A 20,833-nucleotide genomic window follows, 5' to 3' on the forward strand; every position below is an offset into this window, starting at 1 on the left:
GACGAACTTATCGTCCTTTGATGTCGCTTGAAGTAAAACAGGTTTGCGACAAATTGGCATATAAATTACTTTCGTATGAAGCAAAACAAGTTCGTAAATCAGAAATTCATTTTTTTCTTACAAGTCGTTTTTACACAGAGTTGTGATTTTATTACATTGTTTCAAACGAGGCACGAATTTATACATTTCCGAAATTCTCCTATATATTTCAAAGAATGTCGGTCTTTCGCAACGAAGACTAAGTGCATGTTCGCTATCAAAGTAGGCCAGCTCCCTTGTTCTTGGAGTTCCATAAGCTTCGAGAATTAGTAGTGCACGCATTACATTGCATGCACTTGTGAATGCACATGCTAGCGCAATATATCACTTACTCCACCGGTTGCAGAAGACAAAATCCTTAGAATGGTTTCGGAATTTTCTCAGAATTATTGAGGAACTCTACGGTGTTATCTAATCGATATAAGAAAATGAAAGATAAATGTTCATGAAACGAGAATATTTTTCAATGTATAGGAGATATGATAAATTGGAGATGTATAGGATACGGAGATATGATAAATTTGAAATGTTGAAATTCATGAAAAAAAAATAATGTGGTTTAACGTATAGGAAATAGGATACAAGAGATACGATAAATGTAAAAATGTGGAAAAAAAAATGTTCCTTCAACATCCCTTATGTCGAGTTTTTTACGTTTGGACTTTGAAACGTAATATTAATCATAAGTCTTTCAAGCTTGCATCTTTCCACTACTTTTTCTTTCTTGTTAAATATTTTTCTTTTAAACATTGAACTGATAACCTAATCTACAATGTCAAACGATTTTTTTTTTCCATTGTTTTGCCTCTATTCTAAAAGAATCAAGAAAGACAATAGCAAAAAGTAGAATATTGTAGATAACATGATAGCGGAAGGAAATACAATATGGGAGGCTCAAAGGATCCAGGTACCCGGGCCACTTGCCCCATTTACCGTGTCGAAAGACGTCAGCGCGTAGTGTCGTACGTCGCCTTCGACTCGGCCGTAATTGCATCGGCATTGCACTCGACCCGCGCGGAGGCTCGCGCTATCTTTCCGCCGACCTTCGACGCCGGATCGACCTGACGTAGTTGTGGCTCTCACTCGGTATTACCGTGACGCGATGTAGCTGAGAAAAAAAAGAGGATCGAGCAATATCCAGAGAGATGAATTTCCATGTTTTTCATGAATATCCACGAATAATTCGCATTAGAATTGACAATGTGAAATCGAGGAAAATTTAGAAGTCAAGTCGGAAGTACAAAAGCTTGATAATTAATACTAGATCGATCGTGAGCATTATTTATGTCGTTCTATACGCAATTAATATGCATTTTGTTAAAATGGGTAATTCTGTGAAAGTTGGATAGATCAAGTTATTGAAATGTATTTATAATGCGAGACGTAATATTTTGTCAATCAGTATTCTGTCAATATTAAATATTTTCGGCTTTATCGAAGATGAATAAGCGATAAAATAGACCATGACGTCATGAATTAATATCGTTTGAACGCAATAATATCCAAATTTCAACGTGTTCTTTTCTGATAGCGTAGAAATTTTCAAGAGATATGTTTTTCATCAAGTATCACGATACGAAATTTTTTACGAAATTTGGATAGACGTATATTTTTACACACGAATGAATAGATCTGTAAATATTATCTCTGTGAATATCAAAATTGTTATTGAATTAATAATCTTGACCCCTCGCAATTAGCATTACTCAGCAAATTCAAGCCTCTAGTAAATGGCATCTATTTTCGGTCGACAAATTATGATTTCCAATGAACCATGGATATCTTTGACGGACTTGGGCAGTAAACAAAAATTCACGTATAGCAAAAAGGAGAGGAAATACGTGACACATTTTCTCTTGGGGCGAAAAGGATGAAGGAAGGCGCAGTCAGTTAAAGATATATATATATATATATATATATATATATTTTATTATTTCGCTGATTTCGCTTTCACGTTTTATATAATCCTAAAGTTGGAGGAGAGCGTGATCAAGATCGTATTAATGAGATTCCTGTTGTAAATTAATCGCGCGACCGGTTACGAACGCAAATCGTCGCGCTCTGTCTATCACACATGTGCACGCGGTCTCTATATACACCACGGTCTATCGGCCGATTGACAACGTCTATTGTCACACGCTGAATCCGGTAATGAAGCATGTTGCAGTATGCACGTGGGTGAGGGAGTAAGGAGATAAGAGGGGAACGAGGAGAAATGTGCGCTGGTTTGCAGCAATGTGCGTCGTGTACCACGATATTAATTTCCGAGACGCGGTGGAATGTGCTATACTATGATATTACGTGCAATTTATGTAACAAAATATATGCATGTTATATGTTTGCATTGCCGAAAGGAATGGCGTTGGAACGTAAGTTCAGACATTGTCTGAACGTGTTATATTAACGTGGTATGTGTACGTTCTGCTGTATGCATAAATATTAATAATTCAAAGTAATTCATATAAGTTGCATAAGTAATGATGATTAAATTAAATTGAATTTAGTATGTGCAATTTTTACGTTTCAAGTTATTATTACGTGTTTAAATTTTAATTTTATTAAGTTTTTCTCTCTCTCTCTCTTTCTCTACTTTATTAAATATTAAACGACATTCGTGCTACGAGTAAACATAATCAGCGCTTGATTTAATTTGAACAAGTTAACTATTGTTATTATGAGATTTTTTTACATAAAAAATTAGTTTTGTTACAAAACATAAATTGAGAACTATTATTTTATCATTTAAACTTTTTACTTTGTTATTTTTTACCTTCAAGTATAAAAAGTAATATTATTAAGAAAGAAGAAAAATACGTAATTTAGCTCGATGAAAGAAGGAAGATGCGAGAAAGATAGAAGAAATGAGGAGAGGGAGCGCAACTTACGCAATTACCATGCAATCAAATTTTCATTCGTCTCTCTTTCGCGGCTGCTGTAAATTACAATTAATGAAATCATCAACCATGGAGTACTGACGTCAATCGCATGCAGGCAAAAGGCGCTAGCTATCAAGGACGCCCAGGGCTTGCCCCTGACGACTTTATAATTTTTATCCTTTCCTGGCATATACTAGAATATGTTGCTTTACGCGCTGACGTGTTTGACACGTTCAAATCAAATCTGCTTACGAAAATCTTTCCTTGCGACCAAATTAGCTTTTCTTAATGTACGTAAAACACGCGTTGCTTTCGATAAAATTAGCACTTGCAGACTAGATATACATATACAGAGCTTATTGGAAACGCAATTTATTCAATTTTTCAATGGCTTTAGTAAATTGGATATTAAGATAAATAATCTTATAATTATCATATTAAGTATTATAATTATTGTATTCAGTTAAAGAATTTTTGATTATGGTATTGTTATGCTTGATTATATGAAGGTTTATATGAAACATATTAAATATATTTTTATTATATTATAAAATACATAACAAGACAACTTCTTTTACAATTTTTCACAAGTTTATAATTTTTGCTTGAAAAAAAATAGTTCTTCTCTGCGTACATAGAATTGTGTCAATGAGATGAATTATTCGTAAATGCACGTTATTATGTTATTATGTTATTATGTTATATCTATTATTAGTGATGCAAAATCACGTAATAATAGATATCATTTACAATTGCATAACCATTAATTTCACTGTTGTATGACACTACATTTAATTAATAAGATATGTTTGTTTTGTATAATAAAGAATTAATATAGTAATGCATTTATACGATTATAGTATATTGAATATCTATATTATTTAAATAGATTGCAATTTGCGATTGGTGGAGTTCTGTAATTTATAAATTTTATATAAGTTTACGCCAATTTGTTGCAATATATTAGATAGAATTGTTTGTAAAATCGAATTTTGAATATAGGAATTGTTACAAGAAATATTATTATCTTAATAATTACCTTAAAAATTCATGTTTTTTGGAAATCAAATTTTTTTATTCCACGTATTATGAACTATTAATTGTATTTAATTCATTTTTTATTTACAGGAAAATCCATCTGGCAACTCGTTCTGGAACAGTTCGATGACCTTCTAGTTAAGATTCTTCTATTAGCTGCTATTATTTCTTTTGTAAGTACAAAATGTTACAAAATATTATATTAAAAAATTATAATTAAATCTGACAAACTTTAAACCGATATAAAAGTTTAGGTAGTAAATAATTCTTTTTTTCGAAACAAATGCATCTTTGAGGAAGTAAAATATAAAATAATATAAATTAAACATTAAATATATATGATCGGTATTATTATTAATTACGATTTACGAAATACGATTTACGTGTAAACGTTAAATCTTACAGAAAAATTAATGATAATGCTAAGTGAATTCCGATGCTCTTTTTCTTGTCGAATTTTCTTTGTCGCATGCTACTTTGCTAAAAACATCGTAATTATATGTTTACGGGGGTTCAAGGGTAAATGAGGCTAAATATATCTTCGACGAGAGGTGAAAAAATAGCATATTGATTTCAAGTAGCCGTGGTGATCTGATTTTCTCTTAGCGCGTAAGAGAAATGTGTAACATTCACTATCTTGAGTTTGATCTATAAATTGTGGAAACAAAGTATGTGATTTATCACTACATTAGATGTAGTAATAGCATAGGGAAATGAATTTTATCTTGATAATATCTGTCTTGAAAAATTGATTCTCTTTTTGATTCTTTATTTTCTAACGTATATTTATATATATATTTCTAGAAATGTTCTATAAATTTTATTCTATAATATCGCTGCAATAACTAAAAGAAAGAATTGCTTATATTTCCTTGCTGGTTTATGTAATTATTTATTTTATGGAATTCCAACTGTCATTTAATTTCAAGATGACAATATATATAAATGAATAGATAAAGTTATTTAACAGTCTGCTGAGAAATATAAATTTAATATATTCAATTTTTCTATTTTTATTTTTTTATATGATTTAATTTAATCTATAATCGATTGTCTATTTCTTGACAGGTATTAGCCCTATTTGAAGAGCACGAGGATGCGTTCACGGCCTTCGTCGAACCCTTCGTTATCCTGCTCATCCTCATTGCCAATGCTGTGGTCGGTGTCTGGCAAGAACGAAACGCCGAATCTGCGATTGAGGCGCTCAAGGAATATGAACCCGAAATGGGTAAAGTTGTACGAGGAGATAAATCTGGCGTTCAGAGGATTCGGGCTAAGGAAATCGTGCCCGGTGACATCGTAGAGGTGTCTGTTGGCGATAAAATCCCGGCCGATATTCGTTTGTCTAAAATTTTCTCGACTACGCTTAGGATTGACCAGTCCATCCTGACTGGAGAATCGGTGTCTGTAATCAAGCACACCGACCCTATACCCGACCCACGCGCCGTCAATCAGGTAAAGTTGCAGCTGTATAAAAACATTTCCGCTACTTTTTCTCAAGTATCAACGTTATATAAAAATTTATATTTGAAAAAAAATTATAAAGAATATAGAACTTTCATTCATAAAGTTTATGTTTATTGTGATCTTTGGTCGTGTTTATTATGGTTGATTTTTAAGAACATTTATTAACAATTATGCTGATATTATTTTTTTAGGATAAAAAAAATATCCTGTTCTCTGGTACCAATGTCGCCGCTGGAAAGGCTCGTGGTATTGTTATTGGAACTGGCTTGAATACAGCTATCGGCAAAATCCGTACAGAAATGTCGGAAACCGAGGAAATCAAGACACCATTGCAGCAGAAGTTGGATGAATTTGGTGAACAACTGTCGAAAGTTATTTCTGTGATTTGCGTTGCCGTGTGGGCTATTAACATTGGCCATTTTAACGATCCGGCTCACGGTGGTTCCTGGATTAAAGGTGCCATTTACTACTTCAAGATTGCCGTCGCTCTCGCCGTAGCTGCTATTCCCGAAGGCTTGCCCGCTGTAATTACAACTTGCTTGGCTCTGGGTACTAGGCGTATGGCTAAAAAGAATGCCATTGTACGATCTTTACCATCTGTAGAGACTCTGGGTTGCACGTCCGTCATTTGCTCCGACAAAACTGGCACTCTGACGACTAATCAGATGTCTGTTAGCCGGTAAGATAACTGAATAAATAAAATTACTTTAATGTAGATGTTATTCATGAATCTTAAAATACACAGTCATATTTTCTTTTTCTAAATAAATTTTTTATTTAAATAAAAATAATTTTTTTTAATATTTACAGAATGTTTATCTTTGACAAAATTGAGGGTAACGACAGCTCTTTCCACGAATTTGAGATCACTGGATCGACTTATGAACCTATTGGTGAAATCTTTTTGAGGGGGCAAAAGATTAAGGGGCAGGATTATGAAACACTACAGGAGATTAGTACAATCTGTATCATGTGCAACGATTCTGCTATTGACTTCAATGAGTTCAAACAGGCGTTCGAAAAGGTCGGCGAGGCCACGGAGACAGCTCTGATCGTTCTCGCGGAAAAAATCAATCCGTTCGGAGTTTCGAAAAGCGGTCTGGATCGCCGAGCTGGCGCTATTGTTGTCAGGCAAGATATGGAAACAAAATGGAAAAAAGAATTCACGCTGGAGTTTTCTCGTGATCGCAAATCTATGTCGTCGTACTGCGTGCCTCTAAAGTCATCAAAGTTGGGATCTGGACCAAAGCTGTTCGTTAAAGGTGCGCCGGAAGGAGTATTAGATAGGTGCACGCATTGTCGCGTCGGTGGACAGAAAGTTCCTCTTACCTCAACCTTGAAGAATCGTATTTTGGATCTGACTCGTCAATACGGAACTGGTAGAGATACTCTGCGCTGCCTCGCTCTCGCCACCGCCGATCATCCGATGAAGCCCGAGGATATGGATCTGGGCGACTCCACTAAATTTTACACATACGAGAAAGATCTTACGTTCGTAGGTGTAGTAGGCATGCTCGACCCGCCTCGTAAAGAGGTATTTGACTCAATTGCTAGGTGCCGCGCCGCCGGTATTCGCGTAATCGTCATCACTGGTGACAACAAAGCCACTGCCGAAGCTATTTGCCGACGTATCGGAGTTTTCGGTGAGGATGAGGATACGACCGGAAAATCATACTCTGGACGTGAATTTGATGACTTGCCGACATCGGAACAGAAAGCAGCTTGCGCTAGAGCTCGCCTCTTTTCCCGCGTAGAACCAGCTCATAAGTCTAAAATCGTGGAGTACTTACAAAGCATGAATGAAATTTCTGCTATGGTAAGTAATAGTATTATTCATTATCATCAATATATTATACTTTCTTCCTAATCTCGATACAATTGAAATTTTTAAAAAGGGATTTTAACATTATTTTAGCATTGAGCTATATTTAAGATTTTTTCACTTTAATTAACGATGTTAATGTAAAACAATTTTTGTTTATAAAAATTTAATAGAAAAGCAAAATAATTATTTTATTCTTTTAGACTGGCGACGGTGTAAACGATGCCCCTGCCTTGAAAAAGGCTGAGATTGGTATTGCTATGGGTTCTGGCACTGCGGTTGCTAAATCAGCTTCGGAGATGGTGTTGGCAGATGACAATTTCTCTTCCATCGTAGCTGCTGTAGAAGAAGGCCGTGCTATCTACAATAACATGAAACAATTTATCCGTTATCTCATTTCTTCCAACATCGGCGAAGTCGTTAGGTATTTATGAAATATATGAGATACAATGAAGAAAATTAGAATTGAATTTTTATTTTTATTTGCTTTATTTTTACTTTATAGTATATTCTTGACTGCCGCCCTCGGTCTTCCCGAAGCACTGATTCCAGTTCAACTTCTGTGGGTCAATTTGGTTACTGATGGTCTTCCAGCCACTGCTCTCGGTTTCAATCCTCCCGATTTGGACATTATGAACAAGGTAATGTAATAATTATAAAAATATACCATCATATCATCAAATTCAAGTTTTATTGATACATGCGTTTTTTTATAGCCTCCTCGTAAAGCTGATGAATCTTTGATTTCTGGATGGCTATTTTTCCGCTATTTGGCTATTGGTGGATACGTAGGCGCTGCCACTGTGGGTTCAGCTGCTTGGTGGTTCATGTACAGTCCGAATGGTCCTCAAATGAATTATTATCAAGTGGTAAGTTTTGCTTATTATTTATATCCAAATTATTTGAATAATTAATATTCATTATTTGCATAAAATATAGACTCATCACTTGGCATGTATCGGTGGTGGAAGCGAATTCAAGGGCATCAACTGCAAGATCTTTTCCGATCCTCATCCCATGACTATGGCTCTCTCTGTATTGGTTACTATTGAAATGTTAAATGCCATGAACAGGTGAGATGGCATCAGTGATATTTTTCACATAAGAATATACATAATTTTCAGAATTATAATAAAATCCATGTTTCTCTATAGCTTGTCGGAGAATCAGTCACTCATTACGATGCCACCTTGGTCCAACATGTGGCTTATCGCCTCCATGGCTCTTTCCTTCACACTCCATTTCGTCATCCTGTACATCGATGTTCTTTCAGTAAGTGAACGTTTATTGTCGTTATATGTCGAAACTCGAAGCAAATAACGAAGGAGTTTTTATTTTTTCACCTTGAAAACATTATAATCAGTTAAGAATGTTGTTAACTTTTTTGTTTCAGTCCGTATTCCAAGTGACTCCGCTAACGGTGGAAGAATGGATTACCGTTATGAAGTTCTCCATTCCAGTGGTACTTCTCGACGAAACCTTGAAGTTCGTTGCCAGAAAGATCACAGACGGTGAGAATCCAATTTACACCGTGCATTGGATCGTTCTAATGTGGGCTGTGTTCTTTGGACTGTTGCATATCTGTCCCATATAGAACGTCCGTGAAATAATAATATTAGTCTAGCAGACGATGTTTTTTTCCTATGGAAAAGCATCCGCGACTAAATCCTTGGACTCGCAATTGCATTTAACTGAAGCTCTTCCCACCGTGACGCGGGAAGACGCGAGATAAGTTATTAACAGAGTGCGTTCAAGTGAGATTTTAACAAGTTTGACTGTTGTGCATGGTGTTAGTACGATTATATATGAAATACGCCACCAAGGCCCACCATGCCCGCATCACACACCGTACCCTGACGTCGCTCAACGATCACGGGTTTTGAGTGGCATCGAGTGATCTAAGAGAGACCCCGTCGTAAATCAAAGATTGTGATCGTTAAATTATTTTCTACGAGTGCCTTTTAAACATTGAATTTCCTCTGCAACAAACACGAAATTGTTTATAGATGTTTTTTCTGATATAGATATGTTTGATGACGTCCCAATCCTCCTCCCTTTATTGCACTATTATTTATATTTTTTTTCTTGATATGCACGTTTCGATATAGTTAGCAACAGATAAATTATTTTGTAATCGTGGCAGATCCTGGCAATGCACTAACACAGTTAAGACCCACAGTTTATTTATGCATGCCTTTTCATCTGTGTCTTTTTCTGCCGATATTAATCTTATAAATTTTGATATCTTTGCATGTTTGAAGCGTACAATTGATCTTGGTCGGTTCGAAAAGTACAAAGTAGTTCGCTCGCTAACCATACCGGGGATCGTAACTTGGGTTTCGGCGTAAATGAACACCATTTAACACATTTGTGACGTGTCAATCCTGTAGAATAATACACATATTTACACAACGAAGACAATAAAACATTCGGCAGAAACACAGATGGAATGGATAATAGTAGTTGTGTTATATTTGTCCGTTGATTTTATTCTCAGACTGAGTTTAATGCACGCACGCAACAAATTAGCACTACATTTGGTTAACATGCGATAATCTCATTTACTAATCTTTTTGCATTTACATTTCTTTTCCGTTGCTTTTAATGTTGCTTGTTATAAATCACATTTATTAATGAATTCTTAGTGTCTGGTGTGCCTGTTTCGACTCCGAAGTCAGACCTGGAGCTGTCTAAGCGTTTGCTGAAATTTCAAGAAAATGCGAGGACTTCGCACTAACGGATCTCATTTTGTATCCTGCATACCGTGTCTTCCTTCCCATAGAGATAATGCATGCACGGTATAATTAACACAGCACTTTGTAAGATCCTTTCTTGTTGTAATCTATTCTTTTCAATTATATCCTCTGCTGTGCCACGCGATCAATGAATATTTTGCGCGCGATTTTTACATTTATATCACATTATGACGTACTCTTAACATTTATAAATAAATAGAACGAAAAACTTCATTTTTATTAATGTCTTTGTTAATTATTCTAACATCGAGACTTTGTGTCGTACGTTATTACGAATACGACAAATGAGTAAGATTTTATAAATATCTAACGATCAAATTTTTTAAATTGTACAAATAATTGATAATTGAAAAATCACGAAATAAGCAACAATCGTTAGTGTGAATTGCGATTGGTACAGCAGAGTTTCTTCTAATTTCTCGCATTGGTTTGCGAACACGACATCTCTCTCCTGTGTGTATAACCCATATGTGTATGATTTATATGTTTGAAAGGTTTACGCAATGAAATAGCGAAATTCGCGTAATCGCTAATTTCCGGATATGGACTGCAAAGGTTCGTAAGTGTAAAATAAGGCAATCGTTAAGCAGAGGAAAGTAGTTGACTTCATTACCTCTCTCATATGCTCGAAACTGACGGGGCAGTCCATAGATTTTCTAGTGCGTTCGTTTGTGTTAATATCTGAACAGTGTTCCGAACGCAAAACACACTCAACGTCGGGATTGATTATCCGTTTTTATCAATGGTGATATCAACTAGCTACCTTAATTATAGAATCGATTGAACGACACATAGATTTTTTTTTTAATAAATTTATCTTTGATAATATTTAGTGATAGTTAGGCACATCTATTTTCTATTCCTTGTGCTCCCGAAAAATTTCTAATAATCATATTTAATTTCTTTTTTAAATGTGGAAGAATTATCGTTTTCTCTTGATATATATAATAGTTATCTCATAAATTATTTTAAATAATAAAAATTATTTAAGATGTAAACGATTTAATTTGATGAATTGATTAAATTGAAAAAGATCGTTTTTTTTTATCGGCAACGAAGAAATCTGAGGGATGATACGCTAAATATACTTTTGGATAGACAATTTGACTAGTAGCTTTTTCATGTACAGAATTGCGTTAAGGATCGGCGATAATCCTGCTTCATTGAATCGTGATAGTTTTATTAGTGGAGTTTCATTTGTGTTTAAATTATATACGACTTTCCTCATTTTCTTACTTCCGATGTCACAGTCTCAGATGATGTAGATATCGCCGATCCTCCGAATTTTTGCGTTGGGAACAAAGTCCCTAATTAGTCGAGGATATTTCTCGATTGAGTGAACGCGAGTTCGGTCACTGCCTTGACAACACGCGCCACATAAGTGAATAATCGGTGTCGTCACGAGTACGTGGGCCTTCGATGTATCTGGCTGTTTAGTCAGTTCATCCCTTAGAGCGCCCTATCGGCGAAAGCGATCAAGCTAATCTAAGATAGAAAGATCAAAATCAAGAGAGTGTTGATGCTCGATACTCGTCTCAATTCTCTTTCTTTTATCGGATTAAAGATCTCGTCTTTCACGAAACATTTCTTCTCTCTGTTATATCTTTAATTAGAGAAAAAAAATAATAATTGACACGAAGAAAACAAGAGCAATGCCGTCTCGTGAAAGGCGATTCGCTTTCGTCGATAGTTCCACGATCCAAGACATCATCCGGATCTTTGTAGAGATTGCCGTGATTCGGCCGTTCGCGATTCAGCGCGCGGGACGCAGCGCGCGAGACGCTTCTCCGCAAAACACGTGCAAACGCAACAAGACTGACGATGTGTTCCGGAGAGGAGCGGACGCGCCCGCTGTGTTTTCTTTTCCCCCTTTTTTTTTCTTCTTCATAATTTAATTGCGCACCCGGCGTTTCAGGAATCGGCCGCACGCGGTCGCGCGGCGCGACATTGTAATATAATTAATTAATTAGTAACGGTTAAGGCGTGATACTTTGGTATGGGCATAATTAAAACTTAATCAGACCGTTCGAGTTAGCGCTACCGCACTAACGAACTTATGTCTCGAGTAGTTTCGTTCCGAGTAACGCAATTTCATTTTTAACGTGAGATAAGTTACCGGCTTGCGTCCTGCGATCGATACCTGTGTCCGCGATTTACGCTTTTAATGTCACTTAAAAAAATCCCCGCTCATGGATGAATTCCGTGGCTTGCAAGCGAGTTAACAATAAAAGTCATATTTCGCGATATTTCATTATCGATTGTGAAAGAAACTCGTTCTCACAATCGCGTTTGCCCGTTTCTCGTACGAAAGTTAATCGAGATTTTTGGCTTGATTTCGAATTTCCTTAGGGATAATCTCCGAGTCCTGTAACTCTTGCCGTTATCGTGTTTACCTACCGTGGCGCAGAACAATGAATGCCTTGCTTATCCGGATGTTCGAATGCACATTGATAATTAACGCGATTATCGGAGCACAGGTATGCGCGCGCGAGGACCAATGCCGGTGCAAAGAGTCTAATGTTGCAGTTCTCTACGACGCTCAATAAGTTCGACGAAATTAATCGGAGAGACCGGATGTAAGAAAACCCGAGCGATAAATCTCGATAACGCGCGAAGCAAACAGCCCTGAATTTTTTTAATCATTGAACTTAAAGATCCGGAAATCCGAAGCAATAGAAATGCAAATCTGTAAATTTGAGATATTTTTTTAAACGTATTTATGTATTCGTACGGTTTCCTCGGGATTTGTCGCTTATCGTTCTCTCGCATCCGGATCTTCGCTTCGTCCATGATGTATCTGTAAGTACTTGAGTGTGCATTGTATTTTATGTCTTTTTTTTTTGATCGAGAATGACGGGGTAGTGCCATCACGACGAAAGAATACTGCGCGACGTCACGCAAATATCGATGCGATTACTTAATATCAAAAAAAGTGCAATCCATATTATGTACAATATATACTTATATAAAGAAAAAGAAATAATTTATATTTATTGTAGGTCTTTTCACATATTATATTTATTAACGATAATTTATTAATAAAATGTCAATGTTAATTAAGTCATCGTAGATATTTTTCATTGATCCTTGTGTGACGTTGACAATCAAACGCGGTGTCCAGCGATGATGAGACTACAATCGCGTCGTTTCCTGCAGGAAGTACCTATTTCTAACGATAATAAAGTAATATTAATAGTAATAACTTATGGAATACTATATGACATCGAGTGATTTGGAGGAAATATTCGCCGCGGATACGATCCGCGGTGAAAGATAGCCAAGAATATAATTCCGGGTGTATAAATCAGATTCGTAGAGACAGAAATATAAAAAAAAATGAAAGAAATAGTGAAAAATAAGAAATTGTATACACGAATCCCATTGTTACGCGAGTTACGATCCAGTTTACGCATACGATAAGTATAATTGTGTTATTATTGTGTAATTATTGCGCCATTCCCCCATATTGGCGTTCGTAATTTGTTTTATTTATCCGATTTGCCTTTGTCGTGTATTCAATTTGAATTCATACGGAGCGACATTATAACAAGTGAGAGTATATGACGATGGAATAATATATAATGCATTACTTGTTATAATAAAAGAATCATGTGTTTACTAATGCGTTTCTCAATCCTCGACGATTGGCCTACTAATCGAAGCAGGTGTGGAATAACTTTTGCTTCAATTCGGCAGTCGCTGCCGCGTGCATTCCAACGAAAAAAAAAATCGAACACTTAATACGACACTGACGTAATAAGTGTTTGATTCACTTTTCCCCGCCTAAAACCATTTTAACTATTTAACTTTAACTTTTTCTATTGTTGTTTGGTATTCACTCCACGATATTCCGAATGTAACAGCTGGCTTAAAACATTTAGACGTTAGTGGGTCAGAGTTACATGAGACTTCTGAATATTCGCTTAAAAATCAGAAGCGAAATTAAATTCCAATTTTATTCGCATTTTGTCTCTTTATAAATAAAGAGCTTAAAGTTTTAACATTTTTTAGAATTTTATATATATTTATTAAAATTATATGGATGAAGAAAAGTTTAATCAGCTTATATGGCTTTCTAGAAATTTAATCAAATAAAATCAATAATTTTGAAATATACAATAAACATTTATTATTTAACAAAATTGTTACGAGCGTTATGGCCTACTTATCCAATGATTAAGGCAGCTCTCTGCTTGTATAACCCTTATAATTTTTCAATATAATAAATCAAAAGGTTCGCAAGGACTTGTCAGTGGGGACCATCTTGTACAGCTCATCACCGTCGCACAATATGTGGAGGCAAGATTTCGGAAAATAAAACACACTACGTGATGCCGAAATTTTTCAACACAACGAGTCCACGACGAATCTTTTTATTATCGTGGCTACTGTGTGCCCTATCTTTTCCCTCCCTCGCCGCCCCTGAAATTTGTTGTTTGAAGTTTTGCATGCGTTCACTGGAAAAAGACCGATGTGATAACTGTCGTGTCGATCCGGAATGATCCAAGTCCTAAAAATCAAGGATATTGAAAACATCCCCTGACACATCGCGTGACCTCGTCACCCTCTCTTTTGCTAACTTCCCCCTGCCTGCTGGTGTGCCAAACTGTACAGTCACGGAGAGAGCTATCTTCGAGGGCGACTACGCTTACAGGTGGACGATACAGGTAATGTTGAATTTAAAAATTTACTGACAATGTTAACGTTTAGTTGTACGCTGTACAATGATACATACGCCGTCCACATACTGCATTTTGCAAACGAACGACTTAGGGGTGGCAGTTTCCTCTATCTTTGATGAATAAAATTGTGATCTTTTTTATTATACAATGTATACATTTATTCATATAATGTACATTCCAAAAAAATTCAGGGAATTATGGGAATTATTATTTCTTTTGTTTTTCAATATGCGCGCGTGCACATTTCAATCACTTAAAACTTAGAATTATTTCTCGCTTTTTAATATCTCTTATTTATAGCAGTTACACACACACACACACACACACACACAATTATTTGCATATGATTTATATGTAAAAATACTCTGTTTTCTTCACGAATTTACCATAATATATCTGTACACACACGTACTCACAAATGTGCTTATTTTTATAATATCTCAGGTGTGATAGTTGATCTCTTCTTTGTGATTAATGATTAAGCTGTTCCGCTAGCGTTAATACATCGCTATCACCAAGGCTTGCATCGACTAATGGCTGCATCCCGCTCCGTAGATTTGGACGAGAGGCTCGTGGCTTGCCATAGCTGAGCCAGCGAGGGTGGTTTAGCGGTGTGATGAAATAATCGATGTTACCCTCGTATGATTGCAGTGGCACCGCCGGTGACGCCGAAATAAAGCTCGAGGGGGCGTAGGGCGAATCTGAGAGACACCTAATCGGCCGCAGCCGAGAAATCGGCGACTCACAGCACTCACATTACACTCTTGAGCTGCTGGAAGAGACCAGAGACGTCTTTACCTAACAGCCAAAAAAAAAAAATTTCCCGAATGAAACCATAAAAAGTAAAACCCTCCCGACACAACACGCACCGCAATAAGCACCACCGACTACGCACGTATATATGCACGCGCGCGACATGTTGGCATGTGCACGTTCGTCTGCGTGGCGATCGGCGATCCCTCGATCTCTCGCGGAATGACAAAGAAGAAAGAACAGAGAGAACGAATGTACGAATAGTTTTATGGCGTTTTACTCGAATGTTAATTGTTCAGTCGCGTAACATCTGATCTACCTGTGCGATTGACATTACGCGCCAGTAGGTTTCTAACAATGTCATGATTGTGATGATAAGCAAATAAGAAAATTGGATTTCACTTAAATCGCGTCGAAAGCTGTACTTCATTTTACTCGTCATTACTCCATTATCGATACGCAATATTCTTTCTTTGCAGAGAGAAATAGATATATATAGCATACGTCGATTCAAAACTACAACGATCTCGTCCCGACCATTCCTTTTCACAAAGGAGATCCGTACATTCGTTCGAGCGAGTCGCACCCAGTTAATCCAATTAATCCGAGGACTGATCGTTTCAGACCGCTGAAGTCGAGAGGAAGATGCCGACTTGAGAGAGCGCTGCTAAAACAGCCTGGCCGTCCAAGTTTTTTTTTCACTTTAGTTCGCCATTTTAGGTCTCCGCCGCTTAATCGTTCTCGTGTGTGTTATGTTGCAGTAAATGAGGTGGTCGTCGACAAGTGGGCCCAGTAAATGAGTGGGTCGTCGATAGGCATGATCCCACTCCGTCGCTGCTGCCATCGAGCGCGCGAAGCAAGCTCAACTCGAAAATTAAAAAAAAATGAAACCAAATGAAAATAAAAAGATGAATGAATAAAGGCGTGAAATAACCGGCACGCTTGTGCTCCGTAGAGCGTTATAGTAACAACAGAAACAGCAGCAACGCATTCAATAACCACTTAGCTACCTGCCACCCTGCAATTCGGGAACTTCCCCGATCGCCGGCTAGACGCGCTGCATCGCCTCGCCGCCGCTGCTTTCATTCTTTTCCATCTTCTCTTCTCCCTCTCCGCAAGATCGCTGTGCACGAGGGGTTGTTCGAGTCGAGGTCGTCGTCCCGAGGCCGACGAAAGCGAAGCGAACGAACAGCTTTGGGAATACTCTTCGTCTTCGGTGTCTAGAGCTGCATTAACGTTCTTAACTCAACGACTGTGCCTTCTTAGAGCCGATTGCATCAAGGTCGGTCAATGCTAATCTCGATGGAGTCATCTATCTCTGTCTGTACAAGGTGTCATTTGTAATTACACATTAAAATTATAAGAAAAGGATTCATCGTCGGTGCTTCATTAAGAACCACAATTATTTTTAACATTTTGATTTTCTTTAAACGACTTTTAACGATCTTTTTTTTTTCGAACAAAAAAAAATTCTCGTTAATAAAAAATCTGAAATAATTGAAAGATCCGAAATCAGTGGAGTAAAAGACTCCTTTCATTTAACACCTCGTATTGGATAGAAATAGAGTAAAAGATTAGTTGACTCAAACCATCAGTGCAATTTCAGCCTTAGTTTCCTACCCGAGTGAGGAACGATGCGATATAACTGATCGCGAGAAAGTAGAGAGAAGCGTTCCCTTTTTAACTCTCGAAACCCGAAAGGTGCAATTAACGCACATAATGCAACTTGACGGCCACGTCCAATCCTTTCTGCAGATCCAAGTAACTATTAATTAATCACATTAATGCTTCCGAAAGTATTCCGAAAGTAATCAAGATGATATCTCGCCCGAAGTCTTCGAGCGAAAAATTCTGTAGAGTAAGATCGTATTCGACGTAAAATCAAAAGGATGAACTGATTTTCTCGAGAATCATAAATTTAATAATAAAAATAACATTAATAATAAAAAGACAAATTCAATGTTTGCTTTTAACATATTTAGGTTTGCATCATTTCACCTCATCGTCTCTTTTTTACCCTTCTCTCTGTTCGGAACATTTTTAGATGTGCTATATTTCTCGCTATTTTTCTTCCTACCTCTTTTCCGCGTCGCTTTACCGATATGGCGTTCTATCGTTTTTTCTCTTTCCTATTTTTCTCTTTCTTCTTTTCACATTTTTCTTTCTTCTTACTCCGTCTGTTCTTTACGGCAAGATCTCGCTTTTGCGTTACGCTTCTTCCATCTTCCAACAAATTCGACGTCCTCGATTACACAAGCAAATAAAGGCAACAATCTACATTTTCGATCGGAGCTAAGCTAACAACTTTCATTTCTCAACATATATATATACGTGTTGGCTAGTCCTAATCTATTTCTAAAAGCGAAAGCTATCGATCCATCTCGTTACTCCGACATACGCTAATCGACTTCTGCCTGACAGTGAAGATTGTTGCCTTCGAATTTTCCAACATCTTCCAGGCGCAAATTGTATCGTCAGGAGCGATCAACCCTCCGGCTTGGAATGAAAATGTCCCTTTATCGGGAATCCCTTTTGCTTCCGTGACGCCGTATCTCGTCCGCGATACGAACCCGCGTAGATTAGGTACCCAATCGAACGCGGAGATTAGCTTGTCAGCCACGAATGACGGTATCCTCCGTAACTTGGAACGTCCGGTTCGACGAGAAAAAGACCGTCACCCGTACCTGGAACGCTCAATGATGCCACAGTCCGTCCGCGCGCGCTCGCGTTTATCCTGCGGACAGTCGCGAGAGAGAAAGAGAGTCCTCGACAGCTTGTACATGTGGAGAGAGAGAGAGAGAGAGAGAGAGAGAGAGAGAGAGGAAATTGTGTGTGTGTGTGCGTGTGTGTGTGTGTGTGTGTGTGTGTGTGTGTGTGTGTTTATCCTCATATCGCACAGAACAAACGAAGAACGAAGAAACCTACTCGCGCCGTTCTGGGTCTCCGTGAATCCTTCAGGGATGCAATTCGTCGCTGCAACACGCCGCGCTCGTCCGTCAATCGTTGCAGGACGAAGATGCACGGCCGTTGGAGGCAACCGGACGGCGGGGACGAAGGAGAGGGTTGACTAGAGAAGTCGTTCGACTCCTTGAAGCGAATCGACGAGAGTCGAGTGGTGCCTCTGCGGAAACGAAACGAAGCGACGACGATTTCGAGCAGTGACGTAACTTTCGCGACTGGAGGCCACCGCGATGAAGTGTTTTTTCTCACGTGAATTAACTATGCCCGAACGCAGCGATGTTACACCCTATGATGCTAATGAGCAGGAAGTGACGATGCTGCGATAACCGCTAAGCCCTTTTCGCACGAGCTGCTCGCACAAGTACATCACATTCGAAAAGGATTTTTTGCTCCTTCCTTTCGAATCTCTCGCACAAACGTGAAGGAAATTATCGCGAAAAGTAGAGTCAGCAAGCAGTGACTCGTGTGAAAAGAAATCGCGGAGCGAAGAAGGTGTCCGCCTCCGGACATGAAACTTATGCCACCGGGAAATCCAGTAATCTTGCGAGAGTTAAGCAATTATTGTAAATACTCGTCGCGCACGCGACGATATATAACGGAGGAGAGATATTCTACATATAAACACATAGTTTTATATATATATATATATATACACACACATTATATATATATATTTTTTTTTTGCGAAGAAAGCGCACAGATAGACGCGTCGTCGCTGTGGACGATAATAAATTATTGTTATCGATAATATATTATTACTATTATTATTATTACTACTACTATTATCATCATCGCTACTATTGTTAGTATTACTATTATCATTGAAAAGCGTCACTGATTTGGTGATGCACTGTATATTGTATGACGGAAGCGCGAATTTTTTCGAGGACCGGGCTTCGAGCGAGAAGGATTCGAAATGCCGAGGCTCGTGGTTGTGGTTTTCCTTTTTTCTTTCTTCGTTTATATTCATACACAGTTGGCCGTTCTTCGTGGTGACATTAGAGGTGGAATTAGCCATCTCGCGGTGTTCTGATTGTTGTTTAGGGAGAGAAAAAGGAAGAGAGAGAGAGAAAGACACACTCTTTTTCTCATCCCTTCTTTGATTACTTTGACTCTCGGCTTTTTTTCGACTAAGAATGACGAGAGTTCTCGTAGCGATAAGATAATTAATATCCGTAGAACGATCGAGTATCGCGAGCATTAGCCTCGTCTTTCCGCAGGAGAGAATCTCCGTACTCTGATTGTTTCGCGTTTCGCCTCCGAAAGTCGACTTGGGGGAAACTTGTTCGAAATGTACTGTAACATCGCTCCGCTGGTATCGCAAGCTGGGCTTGGATTTGTCGTATTTGCGGACTTATCCTCTCGTGCGCTCGAGGAAAAACGCAACGGATGGAATTATCGAGGCGCGTACTGGCTTTCTCGTTACGGTTTTGCTCCCGTACGTTATTATCGTGTGTTGACACCTCTAGTGGTATATGTCCCGCGTTCCTGAATTTTTCTATTTCTCTTTTTCCTCTGCTCCTTCCCTTTTTTAGTCTCGTTCATTTTTCCTTTCGTACTGTTATTCTTTTGCCTCCGTCGTAGCCCGCATTCGTCTCACGTCTCGCCGATCATCATTTTCTCGCCCTAAATATATATATATATATATATATATATATATATATATATATATACATATATATATATATATATATATATATATATATATATCATTAGTAGTTAAGAGTTTAACGACCCGCGATGCAAAGTTTAGAGAAATCGCCGCTGAGGATGCGAGATTTCTGATCGACTTTAACTCTCGGCACGAGAAAGTAAGATAAGTAAGAACCGCGCGACGTGAGTTTCCACCGGTGACGAATTTTCACGCCGATGGAAATCGTCGTGAATTGTCACAAACAATATGTGTGTGTGTGTGTGTGTGTGTGTGTGTGTGTGTGTGTGTGTGTGTGTGTGTGTGTGTGTGTGTATATATATGTATATCATGTACATTATATCTGTTACATATTATGTACATACGTATATGTATATATATATATATAAAATTTTAAAAATAAGGCACCTCACCGTGCCCGATTAAATTGCTCCGTACACATCGCTCACGTCATCCTAATCGGTATACATAGATATATACGTGTCGATGCAAATATTTTGATATCGGTATGTATATAGATACGTCTATCAATCGCCCATCCTGTAATTAAAGCTCATCATTTTTAATGTATGTGAACTATTGTCGTGGCGCGTAATATTCATAATTGTATAAAGGCAATTGCCCGCGCTGACGCTCCAATCGTTCTCGCTCGAATCGTCCACGTTGGAGCATACTCTTAAGAACGAATTTCATTATTTTCTTCGAAAACGATGACAAACCTTGCACATTTCTAATGTACGCCGACAGATCTGTACGAATAAAGGTTTGGAAGTAATCCCATTGTTCTG

General features: G+C 37.8%; 1 protein-coding gene across 7 annotated transcripts in view; it reads left to right on the forward strand.

Annotated features, from left to right (window-relative positions):
• SERCA (ATPase sarcoplasmic/endoplasmic reticulum Ca2+ transporting SERCA) overlaps window positions 1–20,820 on the forward strand; it is a 42,168-nt gene extending 21,348 nt beyond the window's left edge. For 5 of the 7 annotated variants that reach the window (XM_089079808.1, XM_089079807.1, XM_089079806.1 and 2 more), the window contains exons 4-13: window positions 4,044–4,126; window positions 5,022–5,408; window positions 5,612–6,099; window positions 6,231–7,236; window positions 7,446–7,666; window positions 7,748–7,883; window positions 7,959–8,111; window positions 8,182–8,315; window positions 8,397–8,514; window positions 8,636–13,616. In XM_089079808.1, the coding sequence (XP_088935934.1) occupies window positions 4,044–4,126; window positions 5,022–5,408; window positions 5,612–6,099; window positions 6,231–7,236; window positions 7,446–7,666; window positions 7,748–7,883; window positions 7,959–8,111; window positions 8,182–8,315; window positions 8,397–8,514; window positions 8,636–8,836 (2,927 nt within the window). In that variant the 3' untranslated portion in view covers window positions 8,837–13,616. Of the gene's footprint in view, window positions 1–4,043; window positions 4,127–5,021; window positions 5,409–5,611; window positions 6,100–6,230; window positions 7,237–7,445; window positions 7,667–7,747; window positions 7,884–7,958; window positions 8,112–8,181; window positions 8,316–8,396; window positions 8,515–8,635; window positions 13,617–15,331 lie in introns of those variants that run through there. The other 2 variants (XM_089079811.1, XM_089079810.1) reach the window with 2 other exon arrangements.
• Window positions 20,821–20,833: the final 13 nt, after the last annotated feature.

The sequence above is a fragment of the Pogonomyrmex barbatus genome, unplaced genomic scaffold (assembly GCF_055798465.1).
Source record: "Pogonomyrmex barbatus isolate J1 unplaced genomic scaffold, ASM5579846v1 scaffold3, whole genome shotgun sequence".
NCBI lineage: Eukaryota > Metazoa > Arthropoda > Insecta > Hymenoptera > Formicidae > Pogonomyrmex > Pogonomyrmex barbatus.